At 37.1% G+C, this 21,231-nt stretch overlaps 1 protein-coding gene across 1 annotated transcript in view; it reads left to right on the forward strand.

The window, feature by feature from the left end:
• Positions 1 to 2,424: 2,424 nt before the first annotated feature.
• Positions 2,425 to 21,231, forward strand: part of slc5a1 (solute carrier family 5 member 1) — a 26,289-nt gene continuing 7,482 nt past the window's right edge. The window contains exons 1-12 of the mRNA XM_058411194.1: positions 2,425 to 2,725; positions 5,960 to 6,031; positions 8,233 to 8,337; positions 11,519 to 11,578; positions 11,768 to 11,872; positions 12,610 to 12,715; positions 16,647 to 16,727; positions 17,185 to 17,393; positions 17,723 to 17,858; positions 18,420 to 18,527; positions 20,127 to 20,277; positions 20,980 to 21,148. Of these exons, the coding sequence (XP_058267177.1) occupies positions 2,588 to 2,725; positions 5,960 to 6,031; positions 8,233 to 8,337; positions 11,519 to 11,578; positions 11,768 to 11,872; positions 12,610 to 12,715; positions 16,647 to 16,727; positions 17,185 to 17,393; positions 17,723 to 17,858; positions 18,420 to 18,527; positions 20,127 to 20,277; positions 20,980 to 21,148 (1,440 nt within the window). The 5' untranslated portion in view covers positions 2,425 to 2,587. The remainder of the gene's footprint in view (positions 2,726 to 5,959; positions 6,032 to 8,232; positions 8,338 to 11,518; positions 11,579 to 11,767; positions 11,873 to 12,609; positions 12,716 to 16,646; positions 16,728 to 17,184; positions 17,394 to 17,722; positions 17,859 to 18,419; positions 18,528 to 20,126; positions 20,278 to 20,979; positions 21,149 to 21,231) is intronic.

Here is a 21,231-nt window from a genome sequence, read left to right on the forward strand (position 1 = left end):
ATGGTGTGTGTTTATGGTGTGTCTTCATGGTGTGTGTTTGTGGTGTGTTTATGGTGTGTGTTTGTGGTGTGTTCATGGTGTGTGTTTATGGTGTGTCTTCATGGTGTGTGTTTGTGGTGTGTTTATGGTGTGTCTTCATGGTGTGTGTTCATGGTGTGTGTTCATGGTGTGTGTTTGTGGTGTGTGTTCATGGTGTGTGTTTGTGGTGTGTGTTCATAGTGTGTGTTCATGGTGTGTGTTTGTGTTGTGTTCATGGTGTGTTTTTGTGGTGTGTTCATGGTGTGTGTTTGTGGTGTGTTTATGGTGTGTGTTCATGGTGTGTGTTTGTGGTGTGTGTTTGTGTTGTGTTCATGGTGTATGTTTGTGGTGTGTTTATGGTGTGTGTTTGTGGTGTGTTTATGGTGTGTGTTCATGGTGTGTGTTTGTGGTGTGTGTTTGTGGTGTGTGTTCATGGTGTGTGTTTGTGGTGTATTCATGGTGTGTGTTCATGGTGTGTGTTTGTGGTGTGTTTATGGTGTGTGTTTGTGTTGTGTTCATGGTGTATGTTTGTGGTGTGTTTATGGTGTGTGTTCATGGTGTATGTTTGTGGTGTGTTTATGGTGTGTGTTCATGGTGTGTGTTTGTGGTGTGTGTTTGTGTTGTGTTTATGGTGTGTGTTTGTGGTGTGTTTATGGTGTGTGTTTGTGGTGTGTGTTCATGGTGTGTGTTTGTGGTGTGTTCATGGTGTGTGTTTGTGGTGTGTGTTTGTGGTGTGTTTATGGTGTTTTTTGAGGTTTTAGTTTATGGTGTATGTTTGTGGTGTGTGTGTGTGTGTGTGTGTGTGTGTGTGTGTGTGTGGAAAGGAAGGTAAGGAAGGAAGCTGTTTGTTTTGTGGTGATGTTTTATACAGTGGAAAAGGAGGTCCTCTGCTCCAGGTTCTCCTCTCCTGTGTTCCAGGTTCTCCTCTCCTGTGTTCCAGGTTCTCCTGTGTTCCAAGTTCTTCTCTCCTGTGTTCCAGGTTCTCCTCTCATGTGCTCCAGGTCCTCCTGTGATCCAAATTCTCCTCTCCTGTGTTCCAGGTTCTCCTCTCATGTGCTCCAGGTCCTCCTGTGATCCAGATTCTCCTCTCCTGTGCTCCAGGTTCTCCTGTGTTCCAGGTTCTCCTCTCCTGTGTTCTAGGTTCCCCTGTGTTCCAGGTTCTCCTCTCCTATGCTCGGGGTTCTCCTCTCCTGTGTTCCAGGTGTTCCAGGTTCTTCTCTCCTATGCTCCAGGTTCTCCTCTTTTGTGTTCCAGCTTCTCCTCTCTTGTGTTCCAGGTTCTCCTCTCCTGTGTTCCAGGTTCTCCTCTCCTGTGCTCCAGGTTCTCCTGTGTTCCAGATTCTCCTCTCCTGTGTTCCAGGTTCTCCTGTCCTGTGCTCCAGGTTCTCCTGTGTTCCAGGTTCTCCTGTGTTCCAGGTTCTCCTCTCCTGTCTTCCAGATTCTCCTCTCCTGTGCTCCAGGTTCTCCTCTCCTGTGTTCCAGGTGTTCCAGGTGTTCCAGGTTCTTCTCTCCTATGCTCCAGGTTCTCCTCTCCTGTGTTCCAGATTTTCCTCTCCTGTGTTCCAGATTCTCCTCTCCTGTGCTCCAGGTTCTCCTCTCTTGTGTTCCAAGTGTTCCAGGTTCTTCTCTCCTATGCTCCAGGTTCTCCTCTCCTGTGCTCCAGGTTCTCCTGTGTTTCAGGTTCTCCTCTCCTATGTTCCAGGTTCTCCTCTCCAAGTGAATTTGTGTAACCAGGAACTTATGATCAATTTAAGAGTTAAATGAGAGAGAGAGAGAGAGAGAGAGAGAGAGCATGATAGATGCAGAAAGAGAGAGATGGGAGAGAGAGATGGAGGGAGAGATATAAAGAGACTGACAGAGAGAGAGAGAGATTGTGTGATAGAGAGATGGACAGAGAGAGATAGAGCCCTGACTGCAGTGTAAATCTACACTGGCTTTGGATCTGAGCGTCTCAGTGCTCAGAAACTTCATGTTGTTGATTATTTTCCTATAACTGAGTGTTCCACACATAACCTAATAATAACTAAAGTGAACAATCCTGATATCTGAGCTTTGTGAAGAACACGGTGGAATGAAAAAGAAACAGGGACGTTTTTAATGTGTTTAGTGGACATTTAGAATATAAATGTCCAAGATGAAGCTTCTTCAGGTCTCATGTCATATTTTTTCTTGTTGTCTAGACTATTTTGCTTTACTTTACTGCAGATGTACACACTTCCACGGAAGATATCCATGAAGATATTCCTAGACAAATTAGAAGATTTTAGAATTAGTAGGAATTCTGTGTATTTAGTGGAATTTTCTTCCGTGTGAGTTGAACATTAACAGCTTCAGTCAGTTCACCTGAGTTCTGACGGCGAACGATCTGTGATAATTAACCCTGAGTATCACCAAGTGTGTGTGTTTCTCTCTCTCTCTCTCTCTCTCTCTCAGTGGCAGGTGCACAGGTGAGTTATGAGGTGTGTACATCGCGCATGCGCTCACACACGTATCAGTATTTTTACCTGAGTGTGTGACCAGGTGTGTGTCAGTCTGAGGACGAGGGCTAGACAATCGCAAGCATCGCCACGATGACCTGGGATTATTTCGGCTTCTCCATGGTCCGCAGCAGCGGCCAGAACAATGGAACTGTCATTGCCATCAACAACCCAGCGGATATTTCCGTTATCGTCATCTACTTCGTGGTGGTCCTGGCCGTGGGGATATGGGTGAGTCCGCTCGCTCGATTTATCTTCCAGCTTTTTTGCTGACCTTTTTCCAACAAGGTTTATCAAGAGATCCGTTAACCCTTTCAACTCTTCACTCTTTTCCCAATCCTGTTCCTAATCACTGGGAATCCTGAATCTGTTCATAGTTCAATATGGAATAGAAAACTACAGTGTAAACAGGCAAAGAAAAATTATCCTAGTATTCCTAGCAACAGATTTCTGGGAAATATTATAAGTAAAATTTATAGCATATTTTAGTGCAGTTTATATGCCACATTTAAATATAAAACTTTTTTTTTTTTTTTTTTTACAGGACTACACGATAATTATAAAAATAAAATCACCACATTAAATAAATCTTAAAAGTCTGATTTAAAAAAAAAAGGTTATTAAATCAGTTATTTTATTTCAGGTCATATAAAAATATATATATAAGATTTACAATTATACAGTGATAATTTTTGTACAAATAACAATTAATGAGAAAAAGGGATGGATTCTGAGAGTTCAGTAATAAAAAAAAACAAAAAATATAAGTAAATAAATGAAATAAAATAAAAATAAACACTAATAAAAATAAATAAAATAACACTTAAAAAACACTTTAAAGAAATTATAATTTTTTTTGACCTACCTATTGAAAATGAACTGAAAAAAACAGGTGCTTCTTGAGGTAAATTTATTTATTTATTTATTTATTTATTTATTTATTTATTTATTTATGTTGTTATTTATTTGTTTGTTTGTTTAACTTTTTATTTTACAGCACCCAATTTAACCTAAAGTTAATGACACAATTTTTTATGGTGTTGTTACTGTAATAAGTAAAATATCTTATTAGCAATATGCACAGAAAATATACAAAAATATCTCCAAGATTATTTTTTTAGCATTTCCTACATTACAGGGTTATACGATTACAGTACATAAAATCTAGGAATTTATTTCTAGACATTTCTATTGCTAGGTCTTTTCTACTGCCAGATAAATCTGCTAGTTTTAAGCATCTGTTTCCTAGCTTAAAATAAAAGCATGCTAGAGTGTGTTTTTACTTGGAAATGTCTAGCTATGGGTTTAATAGTGTTATATTTAGATTTACTGAGATTGTATACTACACCTTTATGATGTTTTTCACTTGCTAACATTTCATTCATCCATTTTTCCAATGTATCTGGCTAATCTAACGTTACCTAGTGTTGTTTAGCTTTAAAATCCTCACATTTCCCTCTGCTTCACTACAAGAACTGAAGCTTTTTTTTCTGAAAACCGAGCTCATGATGAACAAGTAACTAAAGTGAGTAAAGATTAGCCATGTGAGGTTGGATTGATGTGTGGTGTAAATGTTTTAGTGCTCTGGGTTACAGTAAGGTTAATGGTAATAAGGAATGTTTACTGTGTTGTTACAGTAAAGTCGCAGCAGATACACAGATAAATGATCTGGTAGTTCATGCTAAAATGGTTGCACTGATTGAAGCAAAGGGTTTAGTGGAGAATTTACAGAAATTGTTTACACTGTGAGAGTTTATTGGAGTTTATTACATGGGGTTATTACAGTGCAGTTCACTCACATAAAACAGAGAATGCTCAGATTAATATATATATATATATATATATATATATATATATATATATATATATATATATATATATTATATATATTATATATATATATATATATATTTAGTTAGTTAGTTATAAATCTTAATTTATTTATTAATTTGTTTATTTATTTAAGACTGACTTACAAATGCATAAAAAATAAATAAATAAATTGAATTAACATTTTTTTGTACTGCAAGTCAACAATAACAAACACCACACATTTATATATGTCACCAAAATAAGATTAGAATTTTACTTCCTTGTATTTCTCGATTTTCACTCACATTTTTTTTCTGTCTTATTTTTATTATTATTTAAAAAAAAATCTCTCTAATATTTATCCCTAATGAGAAGCTTGAGGCAACGATGGTGAGGAAAAACCTTGAGGCTCAGAATGGAACCTTATCCTCATTTGGGTGACACCGGACAGTAAATAATGTAAATGTTGATAAAGAAAACTTTCTACAACAGTTTATAGTCAGATGGAATTGTGCAACCGAGAGCTCCTGAGGAACTAACAGGTCAGTGTAGTTCATTATAGACTCAAATAGTAACCAAGTAACCAAGAAATTCAGGAACAAGGATGTGGTTTGCTTCTGGGGTTTTAAACAGTGCTTCTTCTAAACACGATGCTACCACCACTATGCTTCACCATGAGGCTGGTGTTTCCATGGTGATGTGTTTGTGATGAGTAGCCCTTTGTGCCAAGGCCATCAAATGTTTTTGCAATGTTGCATACTCCAAACAGTTTGTATTTGACATGATGATCAGATTATAAAATTATGATGGTGCTGAGATCAGGGTTTGATTTAACAATGATCTACACTATATTGCCAAAAGTTTTGGGACACCTGCCTTTACATGCACATGAATGTAATATGGAGTTGTCCCGCCCTTTGCACCTATAACAGCTTCAACTCTTCTGGGAAGGCTTTCCACAAGGTTTAGGAGTGTGTTTATGGGGATTTTTGACCATTCCTCTAGAAGCACATTTGTGAGGTCAGGCACTGATGTTGGACGAGAAGGTCTGGCTCGCAGTCTCCGCTCTAATTCATCCCAAAGGTGTTCTATCAGGTTGAGGTCAGAACTCTGTGAAGTTCCTCCACACCAAACTCACTCATCCATGTCTTTATGGACCTTGCTTTGGTCACTGGTGTGCAGTCATGTTGGAACAGGAAGGGGTCATCCCCAAACTGTTCCCACAAAACATGAAATTGTCCAAAATGTCTTGGTATGAACCTGAAGCATTAAGATTTCCTTTCACTGGAACTAAATGGCCGAGTCCAACCTCTGAAAAACAACACCTGGACTCAATGAGGTGTCCCAAAACTTTTGGCAATATAGTGTAAGCTGATATTATTCCTTTATTGTTAAACAAACAACAAAAATCATCCATTTTCTAAAACTCTCCTCCCGCTTTCATGAAAGTTACAATTTCACTTTCAGTTTCTTCAGGCCTATGAGGATGTGTTAAAGTCTAAATGCTGTCTTTTTAATGAGTAACATAAATTCTTTAACAGTTTTACATTGTCATGGTGTCAGACCTGTTAGATAAAGGTGATGATTCACTAATGACTCAGTGTTTTTGTGAAGGTTTACTGAATTCTGTTATGTTCCTCTCCACCATCTTAGGCTATGGTGAGGACGAATCGCTCCACGGTCGGTGGATTCTTCTTGGCTGGACGCAGCATGGTGTGGTGGCCGGTGAGTTTCTTCACACGTGGATTCAACCTAAAAAAATGGAGCTGATAAATACACAGTTTACACAAGACCAAAATCTATCAAATTCATTCTGGAGATAATCTGTACTAGCCGCCCAAAAATATGACCAATATGACCAGTACTGTATGTAAACTGTATGGCTGCTTACAAAGAACTGACCCAAGCCAAGCATTCCATGTCAAGGCTCCTCACAGGAAGTCGTGCCACCAAGCTTGGGCTAAAAATAGAACAAATCGCCCACGCCACCAACCTGTCATCAAAAAAAAACAGCCGGAATATCACCTAGCTTTGGTCACTCTTTTAACTAAAACTCTTCTACTCCATTTTCTCAGTCTGACATTTGTGCCAAATTGGTATTTCTGACCTTCTTGAAGTCTTCACTCTGCCCTTTGTTTATGATGTGCCTTTTTAAAGCTGGAGAATTATTCAGATCCCCAGATGTCTTAGGAGGGGTACAGACATATCCTCTGATCTCATGGCTTGTCATGGCTCTTTCCAAATGTCTATTCAACTTCATTCATTAGAAGTGACATTAGAAGTGCCACATGTTGCACAACACCTGTTCATAAAGTTCAGTGTTAGTCTTATCAGATCAGATTTTGCTTATGGCAAAGTATTGGTTTTCTTCTTGCCGCTTTTCCACTCGCTCCTTACTCACTCGTCACTAGGATTTGGTGGATGGCCTCCAGGAATATAAAATATCAGAAGGCATTAAAAGCCCAAGCTTATCTTTGTTTGAGTAAAAGTGAACAACAGCTGAGTGTCATTCATCTCGCTCCAAATCAGTGAGCTGCTCAATGCAAATCCTGGCTGAAAATGGCCCATCATTTACAAGTATCCTGCAGGAAGGATGATCTCCGAGCCAAATGGAGCGGGGAGAAAAGATTTTATGATGCCGTAATGGTGGAGATGTCTTTCTGAATTCACAGACCTTATCAGTTTCAGACTCAAGAGACTTTACAGCTGTAAACCTGGAGTATTCCTGGGTAGTGTGTTGTTATAGGAAATAATCAATGATGAGGTGGCGGGGTGCGAGCCAACAGGAGATCATTTAGAAGAAGTCTTACATCCATCTCATTTACCATAAATTTTTATAAATGTATTCTGAGCTTTAATGTCGAGGAAACAAGCTAGTTCCTATTGTAACTAGCTATTATAGCAGCTACAAACAGTCAGTCCCTCAATGACGCTACTAATAGTACTAATAATATATATATATATACATATTTCCCAGAGCCCCAAACATGGAGTTTGCTCCTGTTTTATTGTGTCTATGTTGATGATTGAATGTCTTTGTCATGTCTCACTCCATGGTGGTGGTTAATATGAAGCTCATACAAAAGTACTCTGGACTTTAAGTATTTAGTAGTGTTTCAGAAGTTTTTCTGTTTTTCCCTAGCCTACTAGGAGCGATATATTCATAGAAAAGTTCCAAAAATGATCTTTTTTTCCACAAAAATGTCTGTATCTTCAAAGTAAATGATGATATCAAACCCATTTCTGCTCCCTGAGACACTCCGAGTGTTTGTTCATCTAAAAAGCAGCTCAAATTTCATCTTCAACCAGTAAAATTCTGTGTAAGGTTCTCCAACACATGTCTAAAACACACTGAAAGCCAACACTGACTCATTTTCTGTCAGCCTCACAGCCAGAACATCATTCATTTGTTTAAACTGATTGACAGCGTCCCACTTCCATTCCACCACTGTACTGTTAAAGAGTTCAGCATGTTTATTATTAGGTTGTTGCTATATAAACTTTACTGTATAAGCTGAACTACAGTCAGAGCTGCTGATGAAGAAAAGCTTCTAACCAATCAGATTCGAGAACTCCATAGTGGTATATTTTAAATTCCTTTGCACTCTTCCCTATGCATTACTCCCCCCCACACACACACTTTAGCTTTCTGTTAATAATTTAGGTCTATCAGCATCTCAGTGCTAATAGATTAAACAGCGCTAATTACAACCATTAGCTGATGAAATGATCCGTACAGTACATGCTGGCAGATTATCCTTTACTTAATGACCTGATTGCGACCTTGGTCTTGTGGAGACACACCCGAAGTGTGCTGCTGAGATTGCTGAGTGAATACACGTGTGGTATTCTGGTGTAATGATTGTACAGCTGTGTTGTGTCAAATCCTGCTGCTTTTCTAATCACTAACTTATTTCCTCCTTCAGATTGGAGCGTCTCTGTTTGCCAGTAACATCGGCAGTGGGCATTTCGTGGGTCTGGCAGGAACCGGGGCGGCTGCGGGAATCGCCATCGGAGGGTTTGAGTGGAATGTAGGTGGAAAAAAATATCTATCTATCTATCTATCTATCTATCTATCTATCTATCTATCTATCTATCTATCTATATATATATATATATATATATATAAAATATTTTAGAATTATTTATATATTTTAATATCAGCAATATAAAAATAAATATAATAATAATTATTAAATAAATATAAAAAAATCACGATCAGAGGATTTTAGTGGAATGTGAGTAAAAATTAAATAAATAAATATATTAGAATTATTTTATACTTATTTATATATTTTAATATCAGCAATATAAAAATAAATATATTAATAAATATAAATAAATATAAAATTTAAATTATATATATATATATATATATATGTATATATATATATATAAATATATATATATATATATATATATATATATATATATATATATATATATATATATATATATACACTATATTGCCAAAAGTATTCGCTCACCTGCCTTGACTCGCATATGAACTTAAGTGACATCCCATTCCTAATCCATAGGGTTCAATATGACGTCGGTCCACCCTTTGCAGCTATAACAGCTTCAACTCTTCTGGGAAGGCTGTCCACAAGGTTTAGGAGTGTGTTTATGGGAATTTTTGACCATTCTTCCAGAAGCGCATTTGTGAGGTCACACACTGATGTTGGACGAGAAGGCCTGGCTCTCAGTCTCCGCTCTAATTCATCCCAAAGGTGTTCTATCGGGTTGAGGTCAGGACTCTGTGCAGGCCAGTCAAGTTCATCGACACCAGACTCTGTCATCCATGTCTTTATGGACCTTGCTTTGTGCACTGGTGCACAGTCATGTTGGAAGAGGAAGGGGCCAGCTCCAAACTGTTCCCACAAAGTTGGGAGCATGGAATTGTCCAAAATGTCTTGGTATGCTGAAGCATTCAGAGTTCCTTTCACTGGAACGAAGGGGCCAAGCCCAGCTCCTGAAAAACAACCCCACACCATAATCCCCCCTCCACCAAACTTTACACTTGGCACAATGCAGTCAGACAAGTACCGTTCTCCTGGCAACCGCCAAACCCAGACTCGTCCATCAGATTGCCAGATGGAGAAGCGCGATTCGTCACTCCAGAGAACGCGTCTCCACTGCTCTAGAGTCCAGTGGCGGCGTGCTTTACACCACTGCATCCGACGCTTTGCATTGCACTTGGTGATGTATGGCTTGGATGCAGCTGCTCGGCCATGGAAACCCATTCCATGAAGCTCTCTGCGCACTGTTCTTGAGCTAATCTGAAGGCCACATGAAGTTTGGAGGTCTGTAGCGATTGACTCTGCAGAAAGTTGGCGACCTCTTCGCACTATGCGCCTCAGCATCTGCTGACCCCACTCTGTCAGTTTACGTGGCCTACCACTTCGTGGCTGAGTTGCTGTCGTTCCCAAACACTTCCACGTTCTTATAATACAGCTGACAGTTGACTGTGGAATATTTAGGAGCGAGGAAATTTCACGACTGGATTTGTTGCACAGGTGGCATCCTATCACAGTTCCACGCTGGAATTCACTGAGCTCCTGAGAGCGACCCATTCTTTCACAAATGTTTGTAAAAACAGTCTGCATGCCTAGGTGCTTGATTTTATACACCTGTGGCCATGGAAGTAATTGGAACACCTGATTCTGATTATTTGGATGGGTGAGCGAATACTTTTGGCAATATAGTGTATATTGTAGCAATATACTGATATATATATATATCAGGTGTTCCAATCACTTCCATGGCCACAGGTGTATAAAATAATATAAAAACGAAGTGGTAGGCCACGTAAACTGACGGAGCGGGGTCAGCGGATGCTGAGGCGCATAGTGTGAAGAGGTCGCCAACTTTCTGCAGAGTCAATCGCTACAGACCTCCAAACTTCATGTGGCCTTCAGATTAGCTCAAGAACAGCGCGCAGAGAGCTTCATGGAATGGGTTTCCATGGCCGAGCAGCTGCATCCAAGCCATACATCACCAAGTGCAATGCAAAGCGTCGGATGCAGTGGTGTAAAGCACGCCGCCACTGGACTCTAGAGCAGTGGAGACGCGTTCTCTGGAGTGACGAATCGCGCTTCTCCATCTGGCAATCTGATGGACGAATCTGGGTTTGGCGGTTGCCAGGGGAACGGTACTTGTCTGACTGCATTGTGCCAAGTGTAAAGTTTGGTGGAGGGGGGATTATGGTGTGGGGTTGTTTTTCAGGAGCTGGGCTTGGCCCCTTAGTTCCAGTGAAAGGAACTCTGAATGCTTCAGCATACCAAGACATTTTGGACAATTCCATGCTCCCAACTTTGTGGGAACAGTTTGGAGCTGGCCCCTTCCTCTTCCAACATGACTGTGCACCAGTGCACCAAGCAAGGTCCATAAAGACATGGATGACAGAGTCTGGTGTGGATGAACTTGACTGGCCTGCACAGAGTCCTGACCTCAACCCGATAGAACACCTTTGGGATGAATTAGAGCGGAGACTGAGAGCCAGGCCTTCTCGTCCAACATCAGTGTGTGACCTCACAAATGCGCTTCTGGAAGAATGGTCAAAAATTCCCATAAACACACTCCTAAACCTTGTGGACAGCCTTCCCAGAAGAGTTGAAGCTGTTATAGCTGCAAAGGGTGGACAGACGTCATATTGAACCCTATGGATTAGGAATGGGATGTCACTTAAGTTCATATGCGAGTCAAGGCAGGTGAGCGAATACTTTTGGCAATATAGTGTATATATATAATATTATTTTATTATAATTTTATTTTTTATTTTTTACAGTTTTTTTTGGATTTATGTAGATTTATTTTTTAGATTTATATTTTGGATACATATATAAAATAAAATACAAACATATTAAACTCACACAATTTTAAATTTTCCCTCCAAATGTAGTCAGTACAGTTTTGTCGCTGTTTTGAAACACCATAATCTCCTTTATAAACACATAACAGAGTCATAGATCATGTAGAAGAGGTGGAAGGTGGCTCTAGCTGTTTATTATCCACATCACAATCAACCTTCCAGTGAAATTCCACCATCAAACTTAAGAATAATTCCAAAAATCATAAAGAAATTCAATGATTCTGGAAATCCAAGATGGCTGCCTTGATAGCCTTACACCATTTTGAAGTTTTGTTCATGTTTATAGATTGTGTCCAAGATCTGGAATGAAAATAAAATCTTTCTCTCTTTTCTTTTTTTAGGCTCTTGTTGTAGTGCTCCTTCTAGGATGGATCTTCGTCCCTATCTACATCAAGGCCGGGGTAGGCGTCTGCTTTCACTGATATGGTGTGAATATAATATATGCATGACCATATATGGACTTTATGCTACATGTAGCAGATCATTCCGTCCTCGGTTCCACTCCGACTCTGATAACCTCGGATATTTTTGACTATCTATATACGGACATGACCTCTTATCTCACTTCACCGTCTCTGTTCATCGTGTAGGTGGTCACCATGCCCGAGTATCTGAAGAAGCGTTTCGGAGGTCAGCGTATCCGGATGTATCTCTCTGTCCTCTCTCTGGTGCTTTACATCTTCACTAAGATCTCAGTGAGTGCTTTTAATGGAAATGGAGTTCAGTCGTCAATTTCCGTGAAATTTCCGCCGTATTACAAACGGTGTCGATCAGCTGTGATGTTTTTAAGGTGGCTTTCTGAAGCTATGGTGATAACTAAGTTCCACAACGGTTGGCTTGGCTTCTTTAAGGGCTCTTACTTGGAATATAACAGTTTTAATTAAGTAATTATAACTATTAAACTACTGAGTGGAAGCTTCACAAGCCCAGCACATCCCAGTTTAAATCCCAGGACCACCCAGGGGCCAGTGCTGGGCCCTTGAGCCAGGCCCTTAACCCTCAACTGCTCATTTGCATAAAAATAAACGTTCTGGATATACCATAAATAAAATATAAGCATGTAATTCTTTATTCGTCAATAATTAATTAATGATCAATCAGGGAATAATTATTCCATACTTTGATTTTTATTTTAAAAAATGTATTACTTTAATTATATTTTAATATATTAATAATTATATTAATAATTTTCTGTACTATAATATTATTTAGACATAGAGTCAAAATGCTTTAAATGATAAAAGTACTTGATTAAAATACTTTATAATATGAAAGGTTTGGAGTTGATCTCGAGCTATTAATATGTCAATTTTTAAAATTATATTTTACATAAATTCCCAGAAATCTGTTGTTTAAGGAGAATTCTGTTTTCTAGAGAATTCCTATTCCCCCTTTTTTCCTCCTAAATAACGGAGTAAGGTCTCTCCACCAGGCGGACATGTTCTCTGGAGCTATCTTCATTAACCAGGCTTTGAGAATGAACATCTACCTGGCTGTTATCATGCTGCTGCTCATCACTGCACTCTACACTGTCACAGGTACGTTACTAATATACACTCTGTCTCACAATGAACACCTTACACTGCTCTCTATCTGTCTGTCTCTGTCTGTCTCTATCTGTCTCACTCTCTCACAATTAACACGTTACCCAGAACCAGCTCTCTCTCCCTCTCTGTCTCTCTCTAGCTGTCTCTCTCTCTGTCTCTCTCTTTCTTTTTCTCTCTGACTCACTTTCTCTGTCTCTCTCTCTCACTGTCTCTCTAGCTGTCTCTCTCTCTGTCTATCTCTCTCTTTCTCTCTGACTCATTGTCTCTGTCTCACTGTCTCTCTCTTTGTCTCTCTCACTGTATCTCCCTCTCGGTCTTTCTCACTCTCTCTCTCTCTCTCTCTCTCTCTCTCTTCTTTCTTTCTTTCTTTCTTTCTTTCTTTCTTTCTTTCTTTCTTTCTTTCTTTCTTTCTTTCTTTCTTTCTTCTCTCTCTCTCTCTCTCTCTTTTTCTTTCTCTCTCTCTCTCTCTCTCTCTCACCCCTTGATCTGTTCATGGAGTTGGTCTGATGATTTGAGAGAGAGTGGAGGAAGGTGCATTAGGCGTGTCCTCAGGAGATTTCTGGATCAGAGTAATGCACTCTCTTATCTCCGGCGTGAAGAGCACAGCGCAGCACACAGAGAGTAAAGTCCAGCAGTTGTTATTCAGGATTGTTTTCAGAAGAGCTTTTCACGAGGAGGGACGTGAGTCTGTTAGTGCACCATATCTGAGGCATTAGGGCTAATTGCCCGTGTGCTCTGATAAGCCGGAACCCCATGTCATCTAAGCTTTTGCTTTCAGTGTCTCAGAGTCTCCTACAGGAATATGAGTCACTGCAGGACTCGAGGAATAAACCACGTGAGGGTGGTGCTGTTAGAGGAAAATAATCAGTGAGGCAGAGTGCTTTCATTTGTTTTACAGTACAACAGATTGCCCTTATAACATAAACAACTGGATTTATTAATATTTGTTTTTATCCATTTATCTCCTCAATCACACACATGCAAGCTTCTGTCTAATTTGTTGCCATAGAAACAATAATGTGGGGGTCAATGGATTGTAGGAGTTTATAATAGACAGTGAGTGAAACCCTTAAGACGTCCGGCTCTAATGGGTGTGTGTTAATGAGAGTGTGTTAATGAGTGTGTTTTAATGAGAGTATGTTAGTGTGTGTTAATTAGAGTGTGTTAGTGAGTGTGTGTTAATGAGTGTGTTAATGAGAGTGTTAATGAGTGTGTGTTAATGAGATTGTGTGTTAATGTGTTAATGAGTGTGTGTTAATGAGTGTGTGTTAAAGAGAGTGTGTGTTAGTGTGTGTGTTAATGAGTGTGTGTTAATGAGAGTGTGTGTTAATGTGTTATAATGAGTGTGTGTTAATGTGTTATAATGAGTGTGTTGTGTTATAATGAGTATGTGTTAATGTGTTATAATGAGTATGTGTTAATGTGTTAATGAGTGTGCGTTAATGTGTTAATGAGTGTATGTGAGTGTGTGTGTTAATGAGTGTGTTAATAAGTGTGTGTGTTAATGAGTGTGTGTGTTAATGTGTTAATGAGTGTATGTGAGTGTGTGTGTTAATGAGTGTGTTAATAAGTGTGTGTGTTAATGAGTGTGTGTTAATGTGTTAATGAGTGTATGTGAGTGTGTGTGTTAATGAGTGTGTGTTAATAAGTGTGTGTTAATGTGTTAATGAGAGTGTGTTAATAAGTGTGTGTTAATGTGTTAATGAGTGTGTATTAATGTGTTAATGAGTGTGTGTTAATAAGTGTGTGTTAATGTGTTAATGAGAGTGTGTTAATAAGTGTGTGTTAATGTGTTAATGAGTGTGTGTTAATGTGTTAATGAGTGTGTGTTAATAAGTGTGTGTTAATGTGTTAATGAGTGTGTTTTAATGTGTTATAATGAGCGTGTGTTAATGTGTTAATGAGAGTGTGTTAATGTGTGTTTATGTGTTATAATGAGTGTGTGTTAATGTGTGTTAATGTGTTATAATGAGTGTGTGTTAATAAGTGTGTGTTAATGTGTTAATGAGTGTGTGTTAATATGTTATAATGAGTGTGTGTTAATAAGTGTGTTAATGTGTTAATGAGTGTGTTTTAATGTGTTATAATGAGTGTGTGTTAATGAGTGTGTGTGTTAATGTGTTAATGTGTGTTAATGAGCATGTGTTAGTGTTAATGTGTTAATGAGTGTGTGTTAATGAGTGTGTGTGTTAATGTGTGTTAATGAGCATGTGTTAGTGTTAATGTGTTAATGAGTGTGTGTTAATGAGTGTGTGTGTTAATGTGTGTTAATGAGCATGTGTTAATGTGTTAATGAGTGTGTGTGTTAATGTGTGTTAATGTGTTATAATGAGTGTGTGTTAATGTGTTATAATGAGTGTGTGTTGATGTGTTATAATGAGTGTGTGTGTTAATGTGTGTTTATGTGTTATAATGAGTGTTAATGTGTGTTATAATGTGTTATAATGAGTGTGTGTGTTAATGTGTGTAATGTGTGTTATAATGTGTTATAATGAGTGTGTGTTAATGTGTTATAATGAGTGTGTGTTAATGTGTTATAATGAGTGTGTGTTAATGTGTTATAATGAGTGTGTGTTGATGTGTTATAATGAGTGTGTGTGTTAATGTGTGTTTATGTGTTATAATGAGTGTTAATGTGTGTTATAATGTGTTATAATGTGTTATAATGAGTGTGTGTGTTAATGTGTGTAATGTGTGTTATAATGTGTTATAATGAGTGTGTGTTAATGTGTTATAATGAGTGTTAATGTGTGTTATAATGTGTTATAATGAGTGTGTGTTAATGTGTGTTAATGTGTTATAATGAGTGTGTGTTAATAAGTGTGTGTTAATGTGTTAATGAGTGTGTGTTAATGTGTTAATGAGTGTGTTTTAATGTGTTATAATGAGCGTGTGTTAATGTGTGTTATAATGTGTTATAATGTGTTATAATGAGTGTGTGTGTTAATGTGTGTAATGTGTGTTATAATGTGTTATAATGAGTGTGTGTTAATGTGTGTAATGTGTGTTATAATGTGTTATAATGAGTGTGTGTGTTAATGTGTGTTATAATGTGTTATAATGAGTGTGTGTGTTAATGTGTGTTATAATGTGTTATAATGTGTTATAATGTGTTATAATGAGTGTGTGTTAATGTGTGTTATAATGTGTTATAATGAGTGTGTGTGTTAATGTGTGTAATGTGTGTTATAATGTGTTATAATGAGTGTGTGTGTTAATGTGTGTTATAATGTGTTATAATGTGTTATAATGAGTGTGTGTGTTAATGTGTGTTATAATGTGTTATAATGAGTGTGTGTTAATGTGTGTTATAATGTGTTATAATGAGTGTGTGTTAATGTGTGTAATGTATGTTATAATGTGTTATAATGAGTGTGTGTTAATGTGTGTAATGTGTGTTATAATGTGTTATAATGAGTGTGTGTTAATGTGTTTAATGTGTGTTATAATGTGTTATAATGAGTGTGTGTCTTAGTGTGTTAATGTGTGTAATGTGTGTTATAATGTGTTATAATGAGTGTGTGTGTTAATGTGTGTAATGTGTGTTATAATGTGTTATAATGAGTGTGTGTGTTAATGTGTGTAATGTGTGTTATAATGTGTTATAATGAGTGTGTGTGTTAGTGTGTTAATGTGTGTTATAATGTTATAATGAGTGTGTGTGTTAGTGTGTTAATGTGTTTAATGTGTGTTATAATGTGTTATAATGAGTGTGTGTCTTAGTGTGTTAATGTGTGTAATGTGTGTTATAATGTGTTATAATGAGTGTGTGTGTTAGTGTGTAATGTGTGTTATAATGTGTTATAATGAGTGTGTGTGTTAATGTGTGTAATGTGTGTTATAATGTGTTATAATGAGTGTGTGTGTTAATGTGTGTAATGTGTGTTATAATGTGTTATAATGAGTGTGTGTGTTCATGCAGGTGGTCTCGCTGCAGTTATTTACACAGACACTCTGCAGACCATCATCATGGTGGTGGGATCCTTCATCCTCATGGGCTTTGGTGACTGAACACACACACACACACACACACTAAACTCTCTCCATCTTTATTCTCTCTGTTGCTGAGACATGTTCCTCTCTTCCTTTCCTTCTCATCTTATCATTTCTGTCCATCCTCCATTGTGTCTTCCTCCATAATTTATCTGTCTCCATTATTCACACACCTCTGTCTCTCCATCCTCTAACCTCTCCTTCCTCTCCTCCTCTCTGCCCTAAACAGCCTTTCTTTCTTTCTTTCTTTCTTTCTTTCTTTCTTTCTTTCTTTCTTTCTTTCTTTCTTTCTTTCTTTTTATCTCATTACTCTCCATCTTTCCCTCTGTCTATCTCATTTTATTTTCCATGCTTTACTTGCTCCCTCATTTTTCCTCACCATCTGTCCATCATTTCCATCTTTTCCCTGTGCCTTTTTTTCCTCATGGTCTCATCCTGCCTGTGTGTGTGTGTGTGTGTGTGTCCAGCGTTTGATAAGGTTGGAGGTTATGAGGGTCTTCAGGAGAAGTACATGCAGGCCATTCCCTCCGTTGTGGGGAACATCAGCTCTGAGTGTTACACGCCTCGTCCAGACTCCTTCCACATCTTCAGAGATCCGCTGATCGGAGACATGCCCTGGCCTGGACTCATATTCGGCCTCACCATCCAGGCAGCATGGTACTGGTGCACTGACCAGGTACACACACACACACACACACACACACACTCCTTATCACTGGACTCTGAGACTGAGCAGAACATTATGGAGCGAGTCCTAAACTTAGACAGTCACACTTTCTGAAACACTCATAAAGAAGATTAGATAAAGAGGCAGACATGACAGGACATGTCTCAAGAAAAGGACAGAAAACACACACACACACACACACACTGTTTATCAATGATGCATTACTATACTATAATCAAGAAACATAAAAAATCTGTCAGGTATTATATATATATATATATATATATATATGTGTATTTTAACATGGTGTGTGTGTGTGTGTGTGTGTGTGTGTGCAGGTGATCGTCCAGCGTTGTCTCTCGGCTAAGAACATGTCCCATGTGAAGGCCGGCTGTATTCTGTGTGGCTACCTCAAACTCCTGCCCATGTTCCTCATGGTGTTCCCCGGCATGATCAGCAGAGTGCTGTACCCAGGTCAGACACACACACACACACACACACACATTAGCACTAATAAGCTAACATCAAGGCTAATGTATGAAGAAGTACAAAGATATGAAGCAACAAAATCGTTAGTTTTGTTTGTGTGGTTGGATAGTTGCCATAGTAACTGTTAGTAATTGCTGTAAACGCTAGCTAGCTAGTTATTCGACATGAGCGTGACTAGCCAGGAATGCTATTCATCGCTATAAAACAGTGTGTGAGGATTTTTATAGAGCAAGTTACATACTGGTTATGACTTCATTTCCAGTTCATTCTCGACTTTCACACTCACACACACACACACACTCACCCTAATCATCATAATGCACTATATTACTATAATACACACACAGACATACACACACACACTCACCCTAATCATCATAACGCACTATACTACTATAATACACACACACACACACTATCCCTGATCATCAATGATGCACTATACTACAATAATACACACACACTAGATTGTAGATTGCGTGATATTTGTTGTCAGGTGTGTGTGTGTGTGTGATTTTCTGGCGTTTTCCGTGCTTCCCTCTGTAGATGAAGTTGCGTGTGTGGTTCCTGAGATGTGTAAAGAGTACTGCGACACTGAGGTGGGCTGCACCAACATCGCCTACCCCAAACTGGTGGTGGATCTCATGCCTGACGGTCAGCATCGGACACTTCTCTTTACAACTTCCTGTTTTAGGTTTCTGAATCAGTGAGAATTCTTTACCCTGTTGGATTCTCAATTCTGATTGGCCAGAAGGTCTTCATTCATTTTCTATTAGAGCAGCTTTCTGTCTGAGTAAATGACTGGAGATGCCGAGTGAAGACAGGAAATTGTTTCAGGGTCGTTCCACATTACATGTAACCGGAAATGGATAAAAAAAAATATTATCCTTGCTTAATACCATACCATATATTTTTTTCTTTTTTAAAAAATAATTATAAAATTATAAATATAAATAATGTTACAAATATATAAAAATATATAAAATATAAATGAAAACAAAATATAAATAAAATGTAATATAAAATATTAAATATGAATTAAAATAAAAAAGACAATAAAACAATAGTCATTTATAAAATAATAAATATAAACATAAATTTAAAACAATGTAGAAAATCTATCAAAATATAACAAATCAAAATTTAAACTAAACCTAAGATACAATATACAATTTAATTAAAATTAAATTAAATAAATATAAATATAAATTAAAATAAAAAGACAACTAAAATAAATACAGAAAATGGATAAAAAAATATTTAGTTATAACTAAACATAAATAAAATGTAATATAAAATATTAAATATAAATAAACAAAATATAAATTAAACTAAATAAATATAAATATAAATTCAAATAAAAAAGTAAAATATATACATATATACAAATATAAACATTACATGTAAATGAAAATGGATAAAAAAAATATTATCCATGCTTAAGACCATACCATTTTTTTTTTCTTTTTTCTTCTGGGATATATTCAAAAATAGTTATTCATATGTCCAATGGCAGATAAAAGCCTTTTTAAAAATAATGATAAAATAATAATATAATATAATATAATATAATATAATATAATATAATATAATATAATATAATATAATATAATATAATATAATATAATATAATCATAAATTTTAAAGAAAATCTAGGAAATCTAGAAAAATATGACAAATACAGAATTTAAACTAAATCTTTAATGTAATATAAAATATTTTTTATAAGAGCCTTTTAAAAAATAATTATAAAATAATAAATATAAACATAAATTTAAAAAAATGTACAGAAAAATCTATAAAATATGACAAATCTAAATTAAAACTAAATATTAATGAAATCTAATATTAAATATTAAATATAAATTAGTCTTTTTTAAAAATAGTTATAAAATAATAAATATAAACATAAATTGAAAAATAAAATCTAAAAATATGACAAATATTGAAATAAAACTAAATATAAATAAAATGTAATATAAAATATGAATAAAAAAAGGACAAGTAAAAATATATACATATATACAAATATAAGCATTACATGTAACCGAAAGTGGATAAAAAAATTTTTTGTTGCGTTTTATTGTGTACCAGCTTTTCATAAGATTCTTATGTGTTTGTGATTCTCTGTAACTCCACCATATCACCACTGTATATATATGTGTGTGTGTGTGTGTGTGTGTATGTGTGTGTGTGTGTGTGTGTGTGTGTATGTGTGTGTGTGTGTATGTGTGTGTGTGTGTGTGTGTGTAGGTCTCAGGGGTCTGATGCTGTCTGTCATGCTGGCATCACTGATGAGCTCGCTCACCTCCATCTTTAACAGCTCCAGTACGCTCTTCACCATGGACATCTACGCCAAAGTCCGCAACAAAGCCTCCGAAAAGGAGCTGATGATTGCCGGCAGGTAAAAACACACATACACACACACACACCTGCACACACACATATACACATGCACATAAACACACATATATACACACATATACATATATACACACGCACATACACACACATATATACACATGTACACATGCATGCGCTCACACACATATACACACACACACACACACCTGCACACACACATATACACATGCACATACACACACATATAAACACATACACACGCACACATACACAAACATATACACACGTACACATGCATGCGCACACACACATACACACAACATACCACATGCACACACATATACACACACACATATACACACAACATACTACATGCACACACATATACACACAACATACCACATGCACACACATATACACACACACACATACACACACATACAGTATAAATATGCACACACGTACATACACACACGTAAACACATGCAAATACATACATGCACACAGACACATACTTATATCATTGCACACACATGTACACACTTATACAGTATACACATGCATATATACACAAATACACACACACACACAAATACACACACACACACACGCACGCACGCACATTGTCTACAAAAACAACCAGCTTCTGAAATGATGTGAAAATAAATACATAAATAATAATAATAATAATAATAATAATAATAATAATAATAATAATAATAATGTGTGTGTGTGTGTGTAGGTTGTTTATCTTGGTCCTGATTGGTGTCAGCATCGCTTGGATTCCTATCATCCAGTCCACTCATAGCGGCCAGCTCTTTGACTACATCCAGTCTATAACCAGTTACTTAGCTCCGCCCATCGCCGCCGTCTTCACACTCGCTATTTTCTGCAAGAGAGTTAATGAACCGGTCAGTTCCACATCCCACCGCCTCGTCCACCTCCTTTTACTCACTGAAACTCCGTCCACTAATACACTCAGATTAAAATATTC

This window comes from Hemibagrus wyckioides, linkage group LG16 (genome assembly GCF_019097595.1).
Source record: "Hemibagrus wyckioides isolate EC202008001 linkage group LG16, SWU_Hwy_1.0, whole genome shotgun sequence".
Lineage (NCBI taxonomy): Eukaryota > Metazoa > Chordata > Actinopteri > Siluriformes > Bagridae > Hemibagrus > Hemibagrus wyckioides.